The sequence below is a fragment of the Podarcis erhardii genome (genome assembly GCF_964252035.2).
Source record: "Podarcis erhardii genome assembly, chromosome: 2".
Classification (NCBI taxonomy): Eukaryota; Metazoa; Chordata; class Lepidosauria; order Squamata; family Lacertidae; genus Podarcis; species Podarcis erhardii.
The window spans coordinates 70,389,633-70,408,043 of record NC_138498.1 but is presented as its reverse complement, the minus strand read 5'-3'; the positions used below and the strand labels follow the sequence as shown (position 1 = coordinate 70,408,043).

Below are 18,411 nucleotides of genomic sequence, written 5' to 3'. Positions count from 1 at the left end.
GAACACCGTGACAGAAGCCAGAGCACACAAAAACACTGTTTACCTTCCCGCCACAGCGGTACATATTTATTTACTTGCACTGGCCTGCTTTCAAACTGCTAGGTTGACAGAAGCTAAGACAGAACAATGGGAGCTCACCCTGTCACGGGGATTCGAACCACCAACCTTCTGATTGGCAAGCCCAAGTGGCTCAGTGGACTGATGGTCGGACTCGGTATAAGGCAGCTTCATATATTCCTGTTCCTAACCCTCACTCCCCAAAATACAATCTTAGACCCTTATTCTGTTGAACTTGCTCCCATCATTATCAGTTCAATCCTGGCCAATGGTGTCCTTTCCCAACAATGCATCTGCCGACTAACACATGTACGCAAAAACATGTAGTCATGGATAGCTAATGTTGTGCCATAAAGATGTTGTTGGACTCCAACTCTCATCCGTCAATGGTCAGGGATGGTAGGATGATCAGCCCCAGGCACCATGGTCAGTGGTCACTGAGCTACCCTTGATACAGCTCTCAATATAAGCTCTGTCTTAATATTTTGGTCACCAATGAACCTGTGGCTCTCCAGATGTTGTTGCTCCCAAAACCACTGACCACTGACAATGCTGGCTCAGGCTGATGGGAGTTGGAGTCTATCATCTGCTCTTTCTTTCCAGTCCCACTCCCTTTTGTGTCTTGTCTATTCTTTATACACCTAAGAACAAGACTCATTTCTCTCTCTTAATTCATGTAAGCCACTTTGGGAAACAATAATTGTTTGAAAAGTGGTATAGAAGTATTTTAACAATACTTTTATGGGGATTTGAAAGGAGCATGGCTGAAGGTGGAGTATAAGCCCCATCTCCATTAACATGATGCATTAATATTAGATCAGAGTTGGACAGACTACAGATCTGCTCTGATTTTATTTTTTCTAGATCCCTAAGATCCACTAACCAGAACCAGATATGAAATGGGGGTTCATGGGGTGGAGCTAATAACCCAGGAGCTATAGACTGCATTTTACATATCAGAATCTACACTTACTACAAAATACAGATCAGTAATTCTAACAGCCTAATTTAGGGGGAGCTTTTTTTCATATCTGTTTTTAAATAACTGTTAAAGAGAAACACTTGCTGATCTACCGTTAAGTCATCCATTTTCCAGTAGATCCCAATCTACTTTCTGTACAAAGAGTTGCTCTCCATGAGCAAGTGCTGAGCCTTTTCCCATTGTTGTGGGTAGCTGCTGTTGAGAGGCAGGGTCCTATCTATCTGCTCATTAGATGTGGCAGCCATTTTGTGATGTGCCACACACCTTAAGGCAGTCATTTTATGTTGGGCCACCACTGCCCCTCCAAGGCAGCCATTTATTGACAGGCACCCATGGCACTTTCTCATAATTCCAAATGCTCCCACTGGGCCCCCGTTTTGAACTGTTTTATAAAAAACAAAAACAAAAACCAGCATTGATTGGGTCTCCTATTCCTCTCAGTTGTCTTAATAGGACTGTTTTATAGGACAGGCTCTTCCACGTGTTTAGAGATATTTATGACTTTGGTATATGTTACAAACACACTCTCCTGGGACCAACTACACCTTACTTCAGAAAATGCATATGTCTAGGACTGCCATATGTCCAGAATTTCCCGGACATAGCCGGGATTTGACCATCGCAAACATTGTCTGGGTGGAAATCACTTTAACGTCCAGATTTTCATTTTTTGAAATATGGCAACCCTATCATAGAAAGGCATACAGAAAGAAGAACAGTGTTTCCTTTGTCTCCACTCGTTGGGTATTGTGTTTTCGTCGTTGAGGTTTTTCCAGCAACAGTACCTAGCAGCCAGGTGAAAAAGAGGACAGATTTCGTGCACTTTTTAATTATTGTATAGAAGAGAAAGCTTCAGCAGGTATGGTTGGAATGACAATCTGCATCTGCTGATATGCTTTCCTCTACACAATTATTAAATGTGCAGGAACCTTGTTGTTTTTACACCTGGCTACCGTGGGTGCATCATAGAATTGTTGAGTTGAAGGGACACCAAGGGTCATCTAGTCCAACCCCCTGCAACAAATCTCTCATCGCACAATTACAAACATAATTGGGTTGGGGGAATAGCAACCACTTTGTAAATCTAGGAGGCTTTTTTAGGCCTAGCATGCTTAGGGCAAGAGGGCATACCCCTTTTGCTTGAGCACAGAAATACCCACTTTGTCTCCCTCACATATTTTTGTTACGCCTTACACATTTCTGTTACTATTTATGTGTAACATAAATTCCTTCATAATCTCAGCACTTGATTAGTGTAATGTGATCTACGTAGGGTTGCCCAAGTCACAGCTGGTGCAGTATGCAGCAGCCCATCGCTTAATGGACAGGGTTCTGGGAGCACAGTATATCACCAGTAGTAATCTGTAGCCTGCACTCTCCAACATCCTAAGCAATCATGGGCCCAATATTGCTTTAAGGTAGCTTCCTTCCTCAGTTCCACCCATGCGCCAGCCTATCCTACAGGGTTGTGGTGAAGATGTGTTGTGACGTGGGGTTTGTGATTTCAGCTCTCTTGACATAATATGCTGGAGACAGTTCTCTAGTAACACTTCTTTATTAACGCAACAAGATGAAGACTTGAGGAGGGGAGAGCTACATTTATAGGGACAGGGAACTAGATAGAAAGGATACATTTTGGAGGGAACAATATCAGGCAATCACAGTCCTGCCTTTTGGAGGCAACCAATAAGACAGAGGATCCAAATACAGCAGCTTAAATGAACCAATAGTAGCTGTACCCTCTGGAACCAAAAGGCAGTTACTTTACCCTAATGCAAATACAGACAATAATAATACAGATATAAAATCCTTTGACTCAATACACAACACCCCTCCCCCCCTAGTGAGCACAGCAGACGTAATCTCTCAGGTACTGTGGGGTCCTACAACTTCTACTTGATCTCCTGACAACAGGTGTTGCCGGTTCTGGATTGGGTGTCACCTGTGGTAGGGGGGCTGCTATAGGGGTTTCGTCAGGAACAGATGGAGTCCCAGACATCTCAGGGTTCCCTACCTGTACCTCGTCATCCTGAGGACTAGCAGACCCTGGTTCATTTGCTGAAGCCCCTGGTGATTGCACCTCTGGGCCATTTTCACTCTGGTCTTGCAGCTCTGCGTCGTTAGCCAGGGATGAATTATCAGACTCCTCCCTGCTGAGCGCCCGGCGCCTCAGCTGATCTATATGTCTCTTCCAAACTTGCCCATTTTCCAAGGTCACATAATAGGACACAGGTCCACTAGCCCGGGTGACCACACCAGCCACCCACCGCGAACCTCGTGAATAGTTCCTCACCCAGACCAGATCTTCAGGGGCGAAATACCTTGTTGTGTCAGTCTCAGCCTGGGGGTTTGCTCTTGAATTACGGTTTGGCATTTTATCCGGGTGGACATAATCCAGCACCATTACCAATCTTCTACCCAAGAGCAGCTCAGCTGGCGACTTGCCCGTCGCAGTACATGGTGTCGCATGCTGCAAAAATAACATTCGCGGGATGCGAGCTGACCAGTTACCCTCCATTAAGCGCGCAATGGATTCTTTGGCTGTTCTTACCATGCGCTCCGCCTGCCCATTGGAGGATGGTGAAAGGGCGCGGATGTGACCCCTCTTATGAAGTTATCAGCCAAGAATGCCTTGAATTTTTGGGATACAAAAGCTGCCCCATTATCTGATACAATGGTCTCAGGTAACCCGTGGGTTGCAAACAGCTGCCTCAACACCTTGATTACGGCAGCTGATGCCATGCTAGGGACCATCGCCACTTCTAACCATTTGGAATATGCATCGACGATAACCAAAAAGACCTTCCCCTGGAATGGCCCAGCAAAATCTAAGCGCAGCCGGCTCCAGGGAGATCTGGACTGCTCCCACCAGTGAACTGGTGCTCTGGCCACTTCTGGCCGCACCTCTTGGCATGCCTTGCATGTTCGTACCCATTGCTCAATGTTCTGGTCCATTCCAGGCCACCACACATAACATCGGGCTAGCGACTTCATCCTGACCATTCCCGGGTGTCCCATGTGAAGCGTCTCAAGAACCCTGTTTCTCAGTGGTGCTGGGATGATCACCCTATCTCCTCACAGGAGACAACCCTTATGCATGGATAACTCGTGCTGCCTTGTCGCATAAGGCCTGAATTTGTCTTCATGCGGACCACCTGGCCACCCCCTCCCCACCCAAGTGAGCACACGGCAGAGAACAGCATCTTTCCTCGTTTTCTCAGCAATACCAGTAGCCATTACAGGAGCCCCCGGAAGTGTTTCCAGCATCATTATGTGCTCCGCTGGAGCAGGATCCTCATTGCTCCCGCCAGGAAGGGGCAATCGACTCAGCGCATCAGCGTGGCACAACCGTTTCCCCGGCACATGGGTCAAGGTGCACTGGAACCCGTTCAGGAATATAGACCAACGCAACATTCTGGGGGAGAGAATTTGTGGCGTTTGTTTGTTCGGGTTGAACAACCCCAACAGTGGTTTGTGGTCCGTTTCAATGGAGAAATGACGACCGTACACATAATCATGGAACTTTTTGATTCCTGCCACAATTGCAAGCGCCTCTTTGTCAATTTGAGCATAGTTGCGCTCCGTGGGCGACAACGTACGGGAATAGAAAGAGATGGGCTTTTCCGACCCATCCGGTTCCCTATGACTCAGCACCGCCCCCAGGCCGTATTGAGAGGCATCACATGCCAGGACCAGCGGCTTCGATTCATCATAATGAGCAAGGACGCTCTTGCTACTCAGCATTCCTCGCAAGGAGTCAAAAGCCTTCTGCTGCTCCTGCCCCCATCGCCACACATTCTTTTTCTGCAACAGTCTATGTAATGGTTCAGCTACCGAAGCTTTCTGGGGTAAGAACGAATGATAAAAGTTAATAAGTCCCAGGAATGACTGCAACTCCGTCTTGTTCTGTGGTCGTGGTGCCTCGATGATGGCCTTAACCTTAGCATCTGTGGGGTGGATGCCTGATGCATCAATTTTAAACCCCAAGAATTCCACAGTTGGCACCCCAAAACTGCATTTTTCCTTTTTTAGTTGCAACCCCACCTCCTTGAACTTGAGCAACACTGCACGGACACGCGCAACCAGTTCCTGTGGGTCTTTTCTAGCAATCAAAACGTCATCAAAAAATGGCAAGACCCCCGGCAGACCTCTTAACAGGCGTTCCATGAGCCCTTGAAAAATCCCTGGGGCCACACAAACTCCAAATTGTAATCTGTTAACTCTGAACGCCCCTTTATGTGTGACAATAGTCTGTGCTTCCGCTGATTGTGGGGTTACTGGCAGCTGTTGGTAAGCTTGTGCCAGGTCAAGTTTGGCGAACACCTTGCCCCCAGCCAGTTTAGCCAACAGATGTGATACGACTGGAATGGGGTATGAATTTCCCCTGAGTGCCTTATTGATAGTACATTTGTAATCAGCACAGATCCTAACTTCCCCATTTGCTTTAAGGGGCGTTACTATTGGAGTCTCCCACTTAGCGGAGTCCACGGGTGAGAGAACTCCCTGCTTGACCAATTTATCCAGCTCTGCTTCGATCTTGGGTTGCAGTGCAAATGGCACTCGCCTTGGTTTGAGTCGGATTGGGGCCACCCCAGGGTCCAATTCGAAGTCAACTGGGGGCCCTTTATAACAACCCAGTTTTCCATTAAAGAGACCAGCAAATTCTTTGTATAATGCCTCGCTCATCTCGGGGCAGGTTTGGATTGAATTAAGCCCTGATATACTCAGTCCCAGGGCGGGAAACCAGTCAGTGCCCAAGAGACTGGGGTGACTGCCCTTCGCAATCACCAGTTTCAGTACCGCCTGTTTGTCCCGGAACTGTACTCTCACGGCACACATTCCCATGACATGGATGCAGCCCGCTGAGTATGACTGCAAAGTTGCCGGGAAGGGCTCCAGAGGGGGCAACTTACCCCTGGGGAAGAATGTCCTCGCGGTCTGGTCCGACACGATAGTGAATCCAGATCCGGAGTCCACCTCCATGTCGCACAGCTGACCCTCAATCTTCACCTTGACGTGTGCCTTGCCTTGCGCTGGAAACTGCACGACCCTCCCGTTGATCTCCGTTACGTAGTTGCAGTCCTTTAGAACATGGTTTGCTGTGGGCGATCTGCGATGCTCCAGTCTAGGTGCTCCTGTCGCTCCCAACGCCGCCGATCTACAGACCCTGGCGATGTGACCTGTCTTTCCGCATGTCCGGCACATAGCATCCCAGAAACGACAACTCTTCCACTCATGGTTTCCGCCACAACCAGGGCACCAGCCTCGGTGATCTTTGTGCACTGTGCAGGCCTGACGCACTGACTCGACCCCACGGACTGGGCTCTGGCTCGGAGTAGCCTCTAGCTCGTCCATGGCATGCGCAACTTCTATCTGTGGCTTAGGGGCCCTGCAACTGGCATCAAGCTCCTCTCTTTCATAATTCTCAGTGGCGGTGGCCTCCTTCAAGGCTGAAGCAAGGGTAACCTCTTCTTTAGCCACGATGCGTCTTCTGGCTTTCTTGCTGCTCAGACCACCGACAAACCGATCCAGGAGAGTCTCTTCCAGATCTTGGAAGTCGCAGTGCTGAGTGAGCTTCCGCAGTTCAGCTAGAAATGCAGATACAGACTCTCCAGCACGCTGCTGCCTCTTATGAAACTCCATCCGCCGGGCCATCTTGGTCTCAGTAGGCGCTAAATGGCTTGTTAGGCAGGCAAGAATATCTTTGAGAGATGTCTCACTTAGCTTCGCTGGGGCAAGCAATGCCTTGGCCAGCTTGAAGGTCTCAGGCCCACAGTAGCTCAGGAATGTGGCCCTTCTTTTGCTGGCATCGGTGATCCCTTGAGCCACTGCGAAGAACTCGAAGCGTTCGACGTAGTCTTCCCACGTGTGGGGCTCTGATGGCTGGAAGGGCTCCAATACCCTTGGACTCTCCATTGTCCTGTGGGCAGGGTCGTCTTCTCAGCTGGCCAGTGAGTCTTGTTCTTAGCTACAATCCGGACTCTGAGGCAGGGCTGCGTTTAACCGCTCCTCAGCATTCCGGATCCCATCCTCGTCGCCAGTTGTTGTGACGTGGGGTTTGTGATTTCAGCTCTCTTGACATAATATGCTGGAGACAGTTCTCTAGTAACACTTCTTTATTAACGCAACAAGACTAAGACTTGAGGAGGGGAGAGCTACATTTATAGGGACAGGGAACTAGATAGAAAGGATACATTTTGGAGGGAACAATATCAGGCAATCACAGTCCTGCCTTTTGGAGGCAACCAATAAGACAGAGGATCCAAATACAGCAGCTTAAATGAACCAATAGTAGCTGTACCCTCTGGAACCAAAAGGCAGTTACTTTACCCTAATGCAAATACAGACAATAATAATACAGATATAAAATCCTTTGACTCAATACACAACAAGATGGATGAAAGCAAGGAGTTTTATGTGCACTGTTGTTGTGTTGTTGTTTAGTCATTTAGTCGTGTCCAACTCTTTGTGACCCCATAGACCAGAGTACGCCAGGCACTCCTGTCTTCTACTGCCTCCCGCAGTTTGGTCAGACAAACTACCGAGCCTTACTTGGGCTAGCAACATGACTAAAATAATAAATCAAGGCAAAGTCAGATGGTTCTGGAAAAAGCAGTCCCAGACTCAGGGTTGCTTAGAGGTCACAAAATTGCACTCTTTGACAGCAGTGGGGGACTGGGGAAGAAGGCTAGGAAGCAGTAGTTTTGGTGGAGAAAAGAAAAAAACCAAAGAAATAAAAAACGCATCAGAGAATTTTGGTACCATATAATACGTATAACCACAAGCCTTAGGGGGGTTGGCTTTATGAAAAACTGAATCTACATACTTAGAGAATGTTTTTGTTTGTTTGTTTACTGTCTGAGGAATTAGAATAATAGAATTGTTGAGCTGCAAAGGACCCAAAGAGTCATCTAGTCCCGCCCCCTGAAATACAGGCCAGAACTGAACTTACTTGGCCACAAATCATCAGTGACATAGTAAATTGATGCCAACCCTAGGTTATCTGTTAACAAAGTTGTTTCCAGCTCAATAATTACACAATACTTGCCTCGCCATGGGGCTCAACACACAGAACATTAAGATAATTATTGTAGCCATGGCATATCGTAAATAGCATTCTTTAAAACATAAAATATTATAATTACACATGTGGAAAATATAGGCATAGCTCTGTATTGTTTAGGGTTTGCGTTTTAAAGATTACAAGCAGTACAAAGACTCCAGAAATCCAATGAAAACTCCCAGAATACTGGTGGTTTTATTTGCTCTTCTGCAGTAACAAGTGGAACCTTCAAGAAAATTATGCAGTATTTCCTGCTTCCTAAGCAGAGTGTTCCTGTTGTGGGTTACAGGCAATATTCTCTCTGAGCAGGGCATTCTGCTACGCTGCACCACCACTTTCCATTTCCTGACATCCATGACTACTGAGCATGCTCAGTCCTTATTTGGCTGAGTTTTTTGTTTTGGCAGGGGGAGACAGTTGATAGTTTTTGGTTGTTGCTGATTTTTTTTTTAATGGTTTTGTACTTCTGTAAATTTCAGGGTTCTTCTGAGCATGGTGAAACACTCTCTTGTTTTGCCATGACTCCATACTGACACTAGTCCTGTAGACACTGATTTCACTGTTTGAGGGAGTGAAGATTTCGGTTTTCATTGCAGAAATGACAGAGAAAATAATACTATGTATTATATTTTTCCAGAATTACTCCTGGTGGGGGGGGGGCGTTAATTGTTTTGTTTGGTTTTCTTTTTACATTTATCTTGTAGGGGATTCTAATTCAGCTCAACCAACTTGATCTCTAAAGCATCACATCTCCATTTGAAACACACACAGCTTTTTTTCAGCTGGAACTTACCAAAACTCAGTTCCGGCACCTCTCAGGCAGGCTCCATTGCCATTATAAGAGAACAAGGGAGGCGTTCGTGGTGAATTCCGGCACCTCTTTTTCTAGAAAATAGCACTGCAACACACATATGGGAATACAGACTTTCCCCTGAAAATCTATGCGAAAATGTTGGCCTAATTTTATTTTATTTTAGGTTTTTTTGCTCTGCTTCTTCATACAGGTTTAGAACTGTTTTAGTTTTTATTTTAAATAAACCATCACCATCCCTCAAGGCAGGGGCTAGGATTTAAACTGTCTTCTTTGATTACTGAGCATCACCACTAGAACCCTTAGCAGCTCAACGTTAAGTAGAAAAGGTGGGAATTTTGTACTAACAACATCCAGAGGCGCGTGTAGGTTCCCTTGTGCCCTTGGCATGAGCTGTACCAGCACCCCCTGCCCCTGGGTCCCTTTTGCCTTGGCAAGGAGATGTATTGGCATCTCTGAAGCTGCAAGAGACTATGGACCAAAAGAAAAGTTTGGATTTGATATCCCGCCTTTCACTTCCCTTTTAAGGAGTCTCAAAGCAGCTACCATTCTCCTTTCCCTTCCTCCCCCACAACAAACACTCTGTGAGGTGAGTGGGGCTGAGAGACATCAAAGAAGTGTGACTGGCCCAAGGTCACCCAGCAGCTGCATGTGGAGGAGCGGAGACGCGAACCCGGTTCCCCAGATTACGAGACTACCGCTCTTAACCACTATACCACACTGGCTCTCAAAAACTCAAAAAGTTTGCTTTTCATAGTTTTTGGGTTCCACCAGCGCCTTCCTGTGGGATCGTGTAGTCAGGTGGACTCCTAGTGACTCTTAAGTCAGAGTGGAGAGGTGCTATTTTCATGACCACCAAGGCCTGCGCCCTGACAACAACAGAGCAAAACATACGGAATCAGAAAGAAGAAAAAAATTGCTGGATATAGGGGTGTGGCTAATAAGAGCTCCGCCCACCTGATTGTCAACCTCAAATTCCACATTCTCGAATGGGCATTCCTTGCTTTACTCTAGGTGCCATTAAGGCAGTGACGTGGATGTCAGTTGAATTGGCTACATGGAGCTGGATGCAAACCAGGAGGGAACAAAGTCCTTGCCGGTGATCGGGTAAAGAGTTGTTCCATCTCTCTAGATAGCTAAATGTTGACTCAGTCCCACCTCAGCCTAAGAAGACCAGCTATTATTATGTTTGTAACTTCACCCTCAAAGACTTTCAGGGCAGCTCCAATGGAGTTTCCCCAGGTTAACCTCACAGTAACCCTGCAATTTAGATCAGGAAAGGAGATGTGGATGGGAGAGAGCTGGGTTCAAAGCTCTGCTGCAACAGGAAGCTCACTGGGTGAACATGGAGGACTGGGCCAAAACTAGCGAAATGAATTCCAATAGGGACTAATGGAAGGTTCTGCACTTCTGCAGGAATAACCAGCTGCACAAATATAAGAGGTACATCTGGATTGCCAGTAGTACAAATGAATAGGGAGGGTATTTGTAGATCACAAGCTCAACATGTGATGCAGCAGCAAAAAAAGTGAATACTATTATAGGCGATATCAACAAGGTATAGTGTCTAGATCAAGGGAACTAATAGCACTGCTTTGTTCTGCCTTGGTCACACCACACCTGCAGTACTGTGTCTATTTCTGGGTGCCACAATTTATGTTAGGAGGATATTGACAAGCTGGAATGTGTGTGGAGGAGGGCAACTAAGAAGATCAGGGGTCTGGAAACCAAGCCTTATGTGGAACAGTTGAGGGCGTTGGGTATGTTTAGCCTGGAGAAGAGGCAACTGAAAGGAGATATGATATCCACCTGCAAATATCTCAAGGGTTGTCACATGGGGGATGGAGCATGCTTGTTTTCTCCTGCTCTGGAGGGTAGGACTCAACCAATGGATTCAAGTTACAAGAAAGGAGATTCTGACTAAGCATCAGGAATAACAGTAAGAGCTGTTAGGCAGTGGAACGGACTCCCTCGGGAGGTTGTGGACTCTCCTTCCTTGGAGGCTTTTAAACAGAGGTTGATGGCCATCCTGTCATGGATGCTTTAGATGAGATTCCTACATTGCAGGGGGTTGGACTAGATGACCTTCAGCTCCCTCCCAACTCTACAATCATACGATTCACAACCGCCACTAACTAATAAAAGGATTTGTCTTTGCAGGGTGGATGAGGACACAGAAAAGGAGCATGCCTGGCACCCTACACACCTGCAGCTGACTGTCCTGCGTGCCTGCTCTCTACGCTCCAAGGGCGCCACTGGCACCAGCAACCCCTACGTTGTGATTCAGCTACAAAAGCAAAAGTTCAGGACCTCTGTAGCACTACACAGCCTAAGTCCCGAATGGCATGAAGAGTGTACATTGCAGCTGCCCAGTGTGCTGGATGACTCAGAAGAGAATGGCCTCATCCTTACCGTCATGCACCAGTCCTTGCATCATTTCAACCAGTTCCTCGGCAGAGTATGCTTGCCTCTTGCCCAACTTTTTCAGGACAAAACGAAGAGAAGAAATGAGTGAGCATCACCTGCCAGCCCTGCATCCATCTCGCGAAATCAGGCTATGGATAACCAACACAGTGTCTTCCAGATGCAATTTCCATCAGCTACAGCCGGTTTGGCCAGTGGTCAAGATTAATGGCAGTTGTAGTCTAGAGGACACCATGCTGGTTAAGCCAGAGTTCACATTTTTGAGCCATGGGGTGGCATCAGGCAAGAAGTGTAGGAAGATATAGTTTGGAGGTGATGGTCCTTAAGAAAATGGTCAGCGCCATATGCACCAAAAATGTGGCAAAGCCTTTTAAGAGGTGCATCATTGCACAGCCGAGGCAGCAATGCAAATGTCATGCACATACAAACATGTGCACACAATAAGATATTGAACGAAAACTGGCTGCAAACTAATTAAGCCATAGCTCCCATAAAAATGCACATATATTGAAGGGCTATGTAAAAGTGCCAAATTTTAGCTGGGATTGTAATATTAGTAGTACTTGGGAGGAAAGGAGAGGGTCTTTTCCATTGGGGCTCCCCATTTGGTGAATGCTTTCCTGCTGAAGTCCACCTGGTACCATAATTAACATTCCTCTGGCTCCAGCTAGAAACTTATCACTTTCCAGGCATTTGATAGCAAAATTGTAATAATCTATCTATTGATGGTTTGCTTTTGCTGCTCTTTTATTGGTTTTATTGTATGGCTTTTCTTGTAATGCATTCCCCCCTCCCAATTTTGAGCCATGCTTTATGCTTTTAACATTTTGTAAATCACTCATAGGCTCCTTTTGTGGCAAGCTATTAATTAATAGCTGATTGGCGAAGCAAGAGGGAGGATTCTGTCTTCTTCAGAGCTGGTAGGGAAGTTTAGCATATGGATGATATTTAATACACTTATCCAGTCACGCTCTTTGAAATGCCCAGTTGCAGAATCTGGCAGGCTCCACCTTCAGCAAACCACCCAGGCACACCATTTTTTTAGCATCTCCAGTGCAGAATAAGGCACTTCACATTTTCCAAAATGTAAATTGCAGCAATTAGCCTGTAAGCAAACAGGAAACTGGTAGGCCGAAAGATCCAGCCAAGTGCTGAGGTCACACACCCAAATTCGAAATTTAGAGGAGTTGCAAACTTCTCCTCAGCAGCTGCCAAATGACCAGTTTACAAAATGGTTACAGTCACACTGTGGTAAGTTACAACTTGGTCAATATTCAACCGCAGCACAGTGGTACCTCGGGTTAAGTACTTAATTCGTTCCGGAGGTCCGTTCTTAACCAGAAACTGTTCTTAACCTGAAGACCACTTTAGCTAATGGGGCCTCCTGCTGCCGCCGCGTCACCAGAGCACGATTTCTGTTCTCATCCTGAAGCAAAGTTCTTAACCTGAGGTACTATTTCTGGGTTAGCGGAGTCTTTAACCTGAAGCATATGTAACCTGAAGCGTATGTAACCCGAGGTACCACTGTATATGACAGGGGAAACCAACAGTGCTCTCCAGATGTTGTGTCGTATGACTCCCATCACCCTCAGCCAGCACAACCAAAGGCCAAGAATCGTGAGTGTAGTCCAGCAACATCTGCAGGGCACTGTGTTGGCTACCCCTGCTCTAGAGCATCCTTCTGCAACCCAGTGCCCTCTAGATATGTACTGCAACTCCCTTTAGCCCAGGGTTTCCCAAACTTGGGTCTCCAGCTGTTTTTGGACTACAACTCCCATCATCCCTGACTGCTGGTCATGCTAGCTAGGCATGGTAGGAGTTGTAATCCAAAAAAACAGCTGGAGACCCAAGTTTGAGAAATACTGCTTTAGCCCAAGTCAGTCGCCGTAGTACAGGATTGTGCAAAACATCTGGAGGACACCAGGTTGAAGAAGGTTGCCCTATTGTGTTACCACATAGGTGCCAAGAAACAACCTGGTGGCTATATTCTGTCTCTTCTAACCTACCTAGACAGTATGCCTCTGAATACCAAAGGCAGAGAATCACAAGCAGAGAGAGCTCTATTTGACTCTGCTCCTGCTTTTGTGCATCTCATAAGCATCTGGTTGGTTACTGTGAGAACAGGATGTTGGATTAGATGAGCCTTTGGCCTGATCCAGCAGGGCTCTTGTTAGCTTATTGGTACTGCAGTGGTAGCCCATAGAGCCAGGGTAGACTGTGTGCAACTCTTCCGATCTTTCAGGCTACAGTTTGAGTCACCCCTGCTCAGTGGCCAAACTGGCTGGTTCTGATGGGTCTTGTGCTCCACAACACCTGGAGGGCACCACGTTGCCTCTCTCAGCAGTAGAAGAGTGGCAAGTTAGACACCTGCCATAGAGGCCATTGTCTTATCTCTCTGCAGGTGGTTTGTGCTGCAATCTCGACCTGGCAAGAAGGAGAAGACAAGAGGACAGTTGCAGCTGGACATTCAGTTCTTACAGATCTCATCACAAGCCAGTGAGCCAGCGTTAAACTCTCGTGGGCCCTGGGCGTTCTTCTCCAGATTCTATGGGAGCAGGAAGGGCAGACGGTACAAGGTGTACAAAGAAGCTCCGTCTCAGTCACCCAGCTTGGTATGTGAAGCAGGACAGAACCTGTCCCAGTTACTGAGTTCTCTTCCACAAGGGGTGCAGGCCCTTTCCTTTTTTTTTCTTTCTTTCTTTTTTTAAAATGATATTTATTAAAATTTCAAGAATTACAAAAAGAAAAAATGAACATACCACGTTAAACAAAAACCAAGCAACACACCACAATATATAAAATAAAAAAGGAAAAAAAACCAGAAAAATAAAACCCATTAAACAAGAACAAAATTAGGGGGAAAAAGCATCAAATCTCCTTTCTGTTCTTTCATTAGCTTATTTCCTTGACCTCCTCACACCTCCCTTTTTTGTGTTCTAGGTCGATTGTCTGTTTCAGCAAATCCTTTCCCTCTTTTAAATTTTTTGTCCTGTAAATTGTCTTAATATAATGAAATTTTACTTTTCCTCCTTTCACCAATTAACAGACAGTTATTCCCAAATCCTTTATATCCTTCCTGCTAAAATCATATAATATTATTCCAACATCCTTCTAACAAATATTAATTTTACAATGTTTCTGTAAATAGTCTTTAAATTTCCTCCAGTCTTCCTCCACCGACTCTTCTCCCTGGTCTCGGATTCTGCCAGTCATTTCCGCCAATTCCATATAGTTCATCACCTTCATCTGCCATTCTTCCCGGGTGGGTAGATCTTGTGTCTTCCAATACTTTGCAATGAGTATTCTTGCTGCTGTTGTGGCATACATAAAGAAAGTTCTGTCCTTCTTTGGCACCAATTGGCCGACCATGCCCAGGAGAAAGGCCTCTGGTTTCTTCAGAAAGGTATATTTAAATACCTTTTTCATTTCATTATAGATCATCTCCCAGAAGGTCTTGGCCCTTTCCTTTTTCAGCCAGAAGAAGCTGAATGCACTTGGGCTGTAAACTCCGCTTTATAAGTAGTTCTGTAAAGAACTTGCATAACAGGCAAAGTGTTCCTAAAATGCACAGGCAACCCTGTTGGCCCACAACCATCATTCAGAGGGCCTTCTTGGTGGTGGCGCCCGCCCTGTGGAACGGCGTCCCACCAGATGTCAAGGAAATAAACAACTACCTGACTTTCAGAAGACATCCAAAGGCAACCCTGTTTAGGGAAGTTTTTAATGTTTGAAGTTTTATTCTGTTTAATATTCTGTTTGGAGCCGCCCAGAGTGGCTGGACTATAGGATAATATTGTTATGTGGCCAATCAATATGTCAAAAAACGGTGTGCAAGCTTTTCAGTTCTCCAGAACTCTTCATCAGGCAGACAGTAAGCAGAGCAAATGGTGGGTGGGAGGAGGTGGCGGCTGGTGGTAAAGTCATCACTGTATGAGTCTTTAGATGGAGTGAGGTATGAAACCGCAGACGTTCAAATGAGGCTGCATTAGGTATTATGGAGGCATCAGGTTGCACTGTGGCCTCTTGGGAAGCAGAAAACCCTCTTGGTCTGCTGCCTGAGGCTACAGTCCTATATACCCACTGACTAGTGGTTAAGCATCCCTGGACTCAGGTGTGCTGGTCAGCCAAGTAATCCTGTTCCTCAAATAGAATAATACTGAGCAAGACTTCCTGAATAGTGACTAACCGCCAAGGCCCACTTTGTTTCCATTCCTTGCAAATGGTGACAGACTTTGCTTCCCTTTTTGCTGGTTAAAAAAGCCAAAACATTTCTCTAATAGGGATAAGAACATCGGGAAGAGAGGAAGCCTAGTCAACCACGTCCTAGTTCTCTTTATCAAGCATCTCACTATAAGCATCATTTCTGGCTGGGGATGGTAGGCAGTGACCCTAGTTGGGCACATTTGAATAGTGGTGAATTAAGCTTCAGAGCTGCTGCCTTAACTCTGTATGCTTCTCTTTTATACAGACAAACGACGAGGATTCATCTTCCTCTAGTATGACCACTGAGCTAGAGGCCTCATCAATGAAGTCTGGATCCAAGTGTGGCAGCTCTTTGCACATGGTAGCAGGTGACTAGGCAGCACTGTGAACACCTTACCAACTGGAGGGAGTTACCTCCATGTAGCGGTTGCCAATGTAGTACCTTCCAGATGTTGTGGACTAGATCCCACCATCCCTGGCCACTGACCACGCTTGCTGGAGCTGATAGGAGTTGGCATCCAAAATGTGGAAGGCACTAGACTGCAGGAGGCTGCCCTGTGAGATCGCTTATCACAGGCATGCACTAGTTCCAACCTTGCTTTAGAAAAGGAGCAACTTCATGTACAGTGGTGCCCTGCAAGACGAATGCCTCGTAAGATGAAAAACTCGCAAGACAAAAGAATTTTTTGTTTTTTGAGTTGCTTCGCAAGACGGATTTCCCTATGGGCTTGCTTCGCAAGTCGGAAACATCTTGCAAGTTTGTTTCCTTTGTCTTGCAAGTTTGTTTCCTTTTTCTTGAAACCGTGCATTCAGGGGGTGCAGTTGCGACTTGACTTCGAGAAGCAACTCATAGCACGCGGTGTGGTAGCCTTTTTTGAGGTTTTTGAAGACTTTGGTGATTTTTGAAGCTTTTCCAAAATCCGTGCTTCGCAAGACGAAAAAACTTGCAAGACGAAAAAACTCGCAAAACGAATTAATTTCGTCTTGCGAGGTACCACTGTACTAAACTTTTAAGATCTGCAGTACAAACTGAACTGAAACATAGCTGACCCTCTTTCTCCAGGGAAGTAAACCCAAACTATTGCTTAGCTGATCAAACAATTGCTAAGCTGTGTTATCAGTGGTGAGACCTTTTTTTCATAAATGAGACAGCATCCTATCTTCAGCAACTGGCCATTACCCACCCAACACTGCTGGCCACATTCAGCAACGGTGAGAGGGTCTCCAAGTCAGTGCCAACCCCGTCACATATCTCTGCCTGCCACAGGCGCTCCATGCTAATCTATGCATTCGCCTCACATGTGCTTTCAGCACATGAGGGTTTGCTCATTCAGATCAGTACCTACTTTTGCCCACCCTCTAAAGTCTGAGGACAGGCTGACAAGCCAAGAGTTCCACTGTGCACTCTCCAATTTTGCCCTGGTTCTTTTAGCTACAGGTAAGTGGAAATTGTATGGCATGCCTAAAAAATAGCAGTTTGTCACACATACACACAGTATGTGACATGGGAGAATGTGTGCTAAGGGAACTTTGGTTTTGCACTCGGAGTAAATTATGCATATCAGTTTGAGTTGTAGTTACAGATAGGTAGCCGTGTTGGTCTGCCATGGTCAAAACAAAACAAATTCCTTCCAGTAGCACCTTAAAGACCAACTAAGTCAGTTCTTGGTATGAGCTTTCGTGTGCATGCACACTTCTTCAGATACACACAGTGTGTATCTGAAGAAGTGTGCATGCACACGAAAGCTCATACCAAGAACTGACTTAGTTGGTCTTTAAGGTGCTACTGGAAGGAATTTGTTTAGTTTGAGTTGTGTTACTCAACTGCACTGTGGATTGTCTGTAAAGTCTGGAAGATTTAGACAAGGACTAGATTCGTTGGGAACAGCAAAGCAGTCAGCACATATAGAAGCCTAGAAGTCAGGGGAAGTTGCTAAAAGTGCACCACAGCCAGCTGAAAGTCAATCTTTGATTTCCATGTACCCACATGGAACGGATTCTTTAAAAAAAAAAAAAAAATGCCCTGCACTGTATAGCAGATATTGGGAATGGGCACACTAAGACACGTATGACATATTTGGGGAGCTCTTTTCACAGGGTTCTAGAATCTCACACATCTACTAATACATCACACTCCAGCTGCAAGCTATTAATGAAAAGTTTTGTTAAGTGGGAACTGCTTTTGGGCTGTAGAAAATCACAGTTCTGTAACCCTTTTGGCTCTACCCCCACCCTTTACAGCAACCTCGGTTGGCAAAAAATCTACCTCCAAAACTCAGCTGCAGAAGCTTATTTCGTGCAACTACAAAGAACTCGCCCCTGATGCCAAGAGCCTGGCAGCCAACTCAAGTCAGTCTGAGCACCCAAGTACCCTTGAACAGTTCAGCAGCATATTTACTCAACAGCTCAAGAAAAAATCTAAGCCTCTGAAAGAGGAGAGGAACCTGGAGGCGGCAGGCATTTCTATGGAGGCTTGGCAAACATCTCTTCCACCTCTCCACGTTGCAGGGCCCAGTGACATCCCTCCACGAGCACAGACCCTTCACCTGTCAACGGTCAGCCTCCAGCAGACAACCAGCACTGCTACAGCCAGCTCTGTGACCAGGCACTTCCACAGATGCCGCATGCACCTGAGTAGGAGCTATCAGTTCTTTCGCAGGTGTTTTGGCCTGGTTCCCTGATGCTGGGGGGGGGGTCTGTCTTTTGTTTCTCGTTCTCTTGGCAAAGGAGATTTATTGGAATAGTCAGTGTACAAATGCATTATATTCAGACAATATATCTCTTTACTTGTGTGGCTCGTTTCTTTCATTTTTAAGGCGGGTCAGGCAACATCAGGGCCAATCAGGGATCTGAAGAATGGGTTTGCATGAG

At 46.1% G+C, this 18,411-nt stretch overlaps 1 protein-coding gene across 1 annotated transcript; it reads left to right on the top strand.

The window, feature by feature from the left end:
• Nucleotides 1-9,833: 9,833 nt before the first annotated feature.
• LOC309335334 (uncharacterized protein) lies at nt 9,834-18,332 on the top strand. The gene is made up of 5 exons (XM_081850286.1): nt 9,834-10,020; nt 11,074-11,424; nt 13,739-13,949; nt 15,806-15,908; nt 17,782-18,332. Exons 1-5 carry the CDS (start codon nt 9,971-9,973, stop codon nt 18,219-18,221), a joined length of 1,155 nt encoding a protein of 384 aa, XP_081706412.1. The 5' UTR covers nt 9,834-9,970; the 3' UTR covers nt 18,222-18,332.
• The last annotated feature ends 79 nt before the right edge of the window (nt 18,333-18,411 follow it).

Excerpts from the sequence above, each read along its gene's own strand:
- LOC309335334 (XM_081850286.1), top strand. The coding sequence starts at position 9,971 with ATGGAGCTGGATGCAAACCAGGAGGGAACAAAGTCCTTGCCGGTGATC. Across the intron at positions 10,021-11,073 it reads AAGTCCTTGCCGGTGATCGG|GGTGGATGAGGACACAGAAA; the intron begins GTAAAGAGTTGT and ends TTGTCTTTGCAG. Across the intron at positions 15,909-17,781 it reads CTCTTTGCACATGGTAGCAG|CAACCTCGGTTGGCAAAAAA; the intron begins GTGACTAGGCAG and ends CACCCTTTACAG.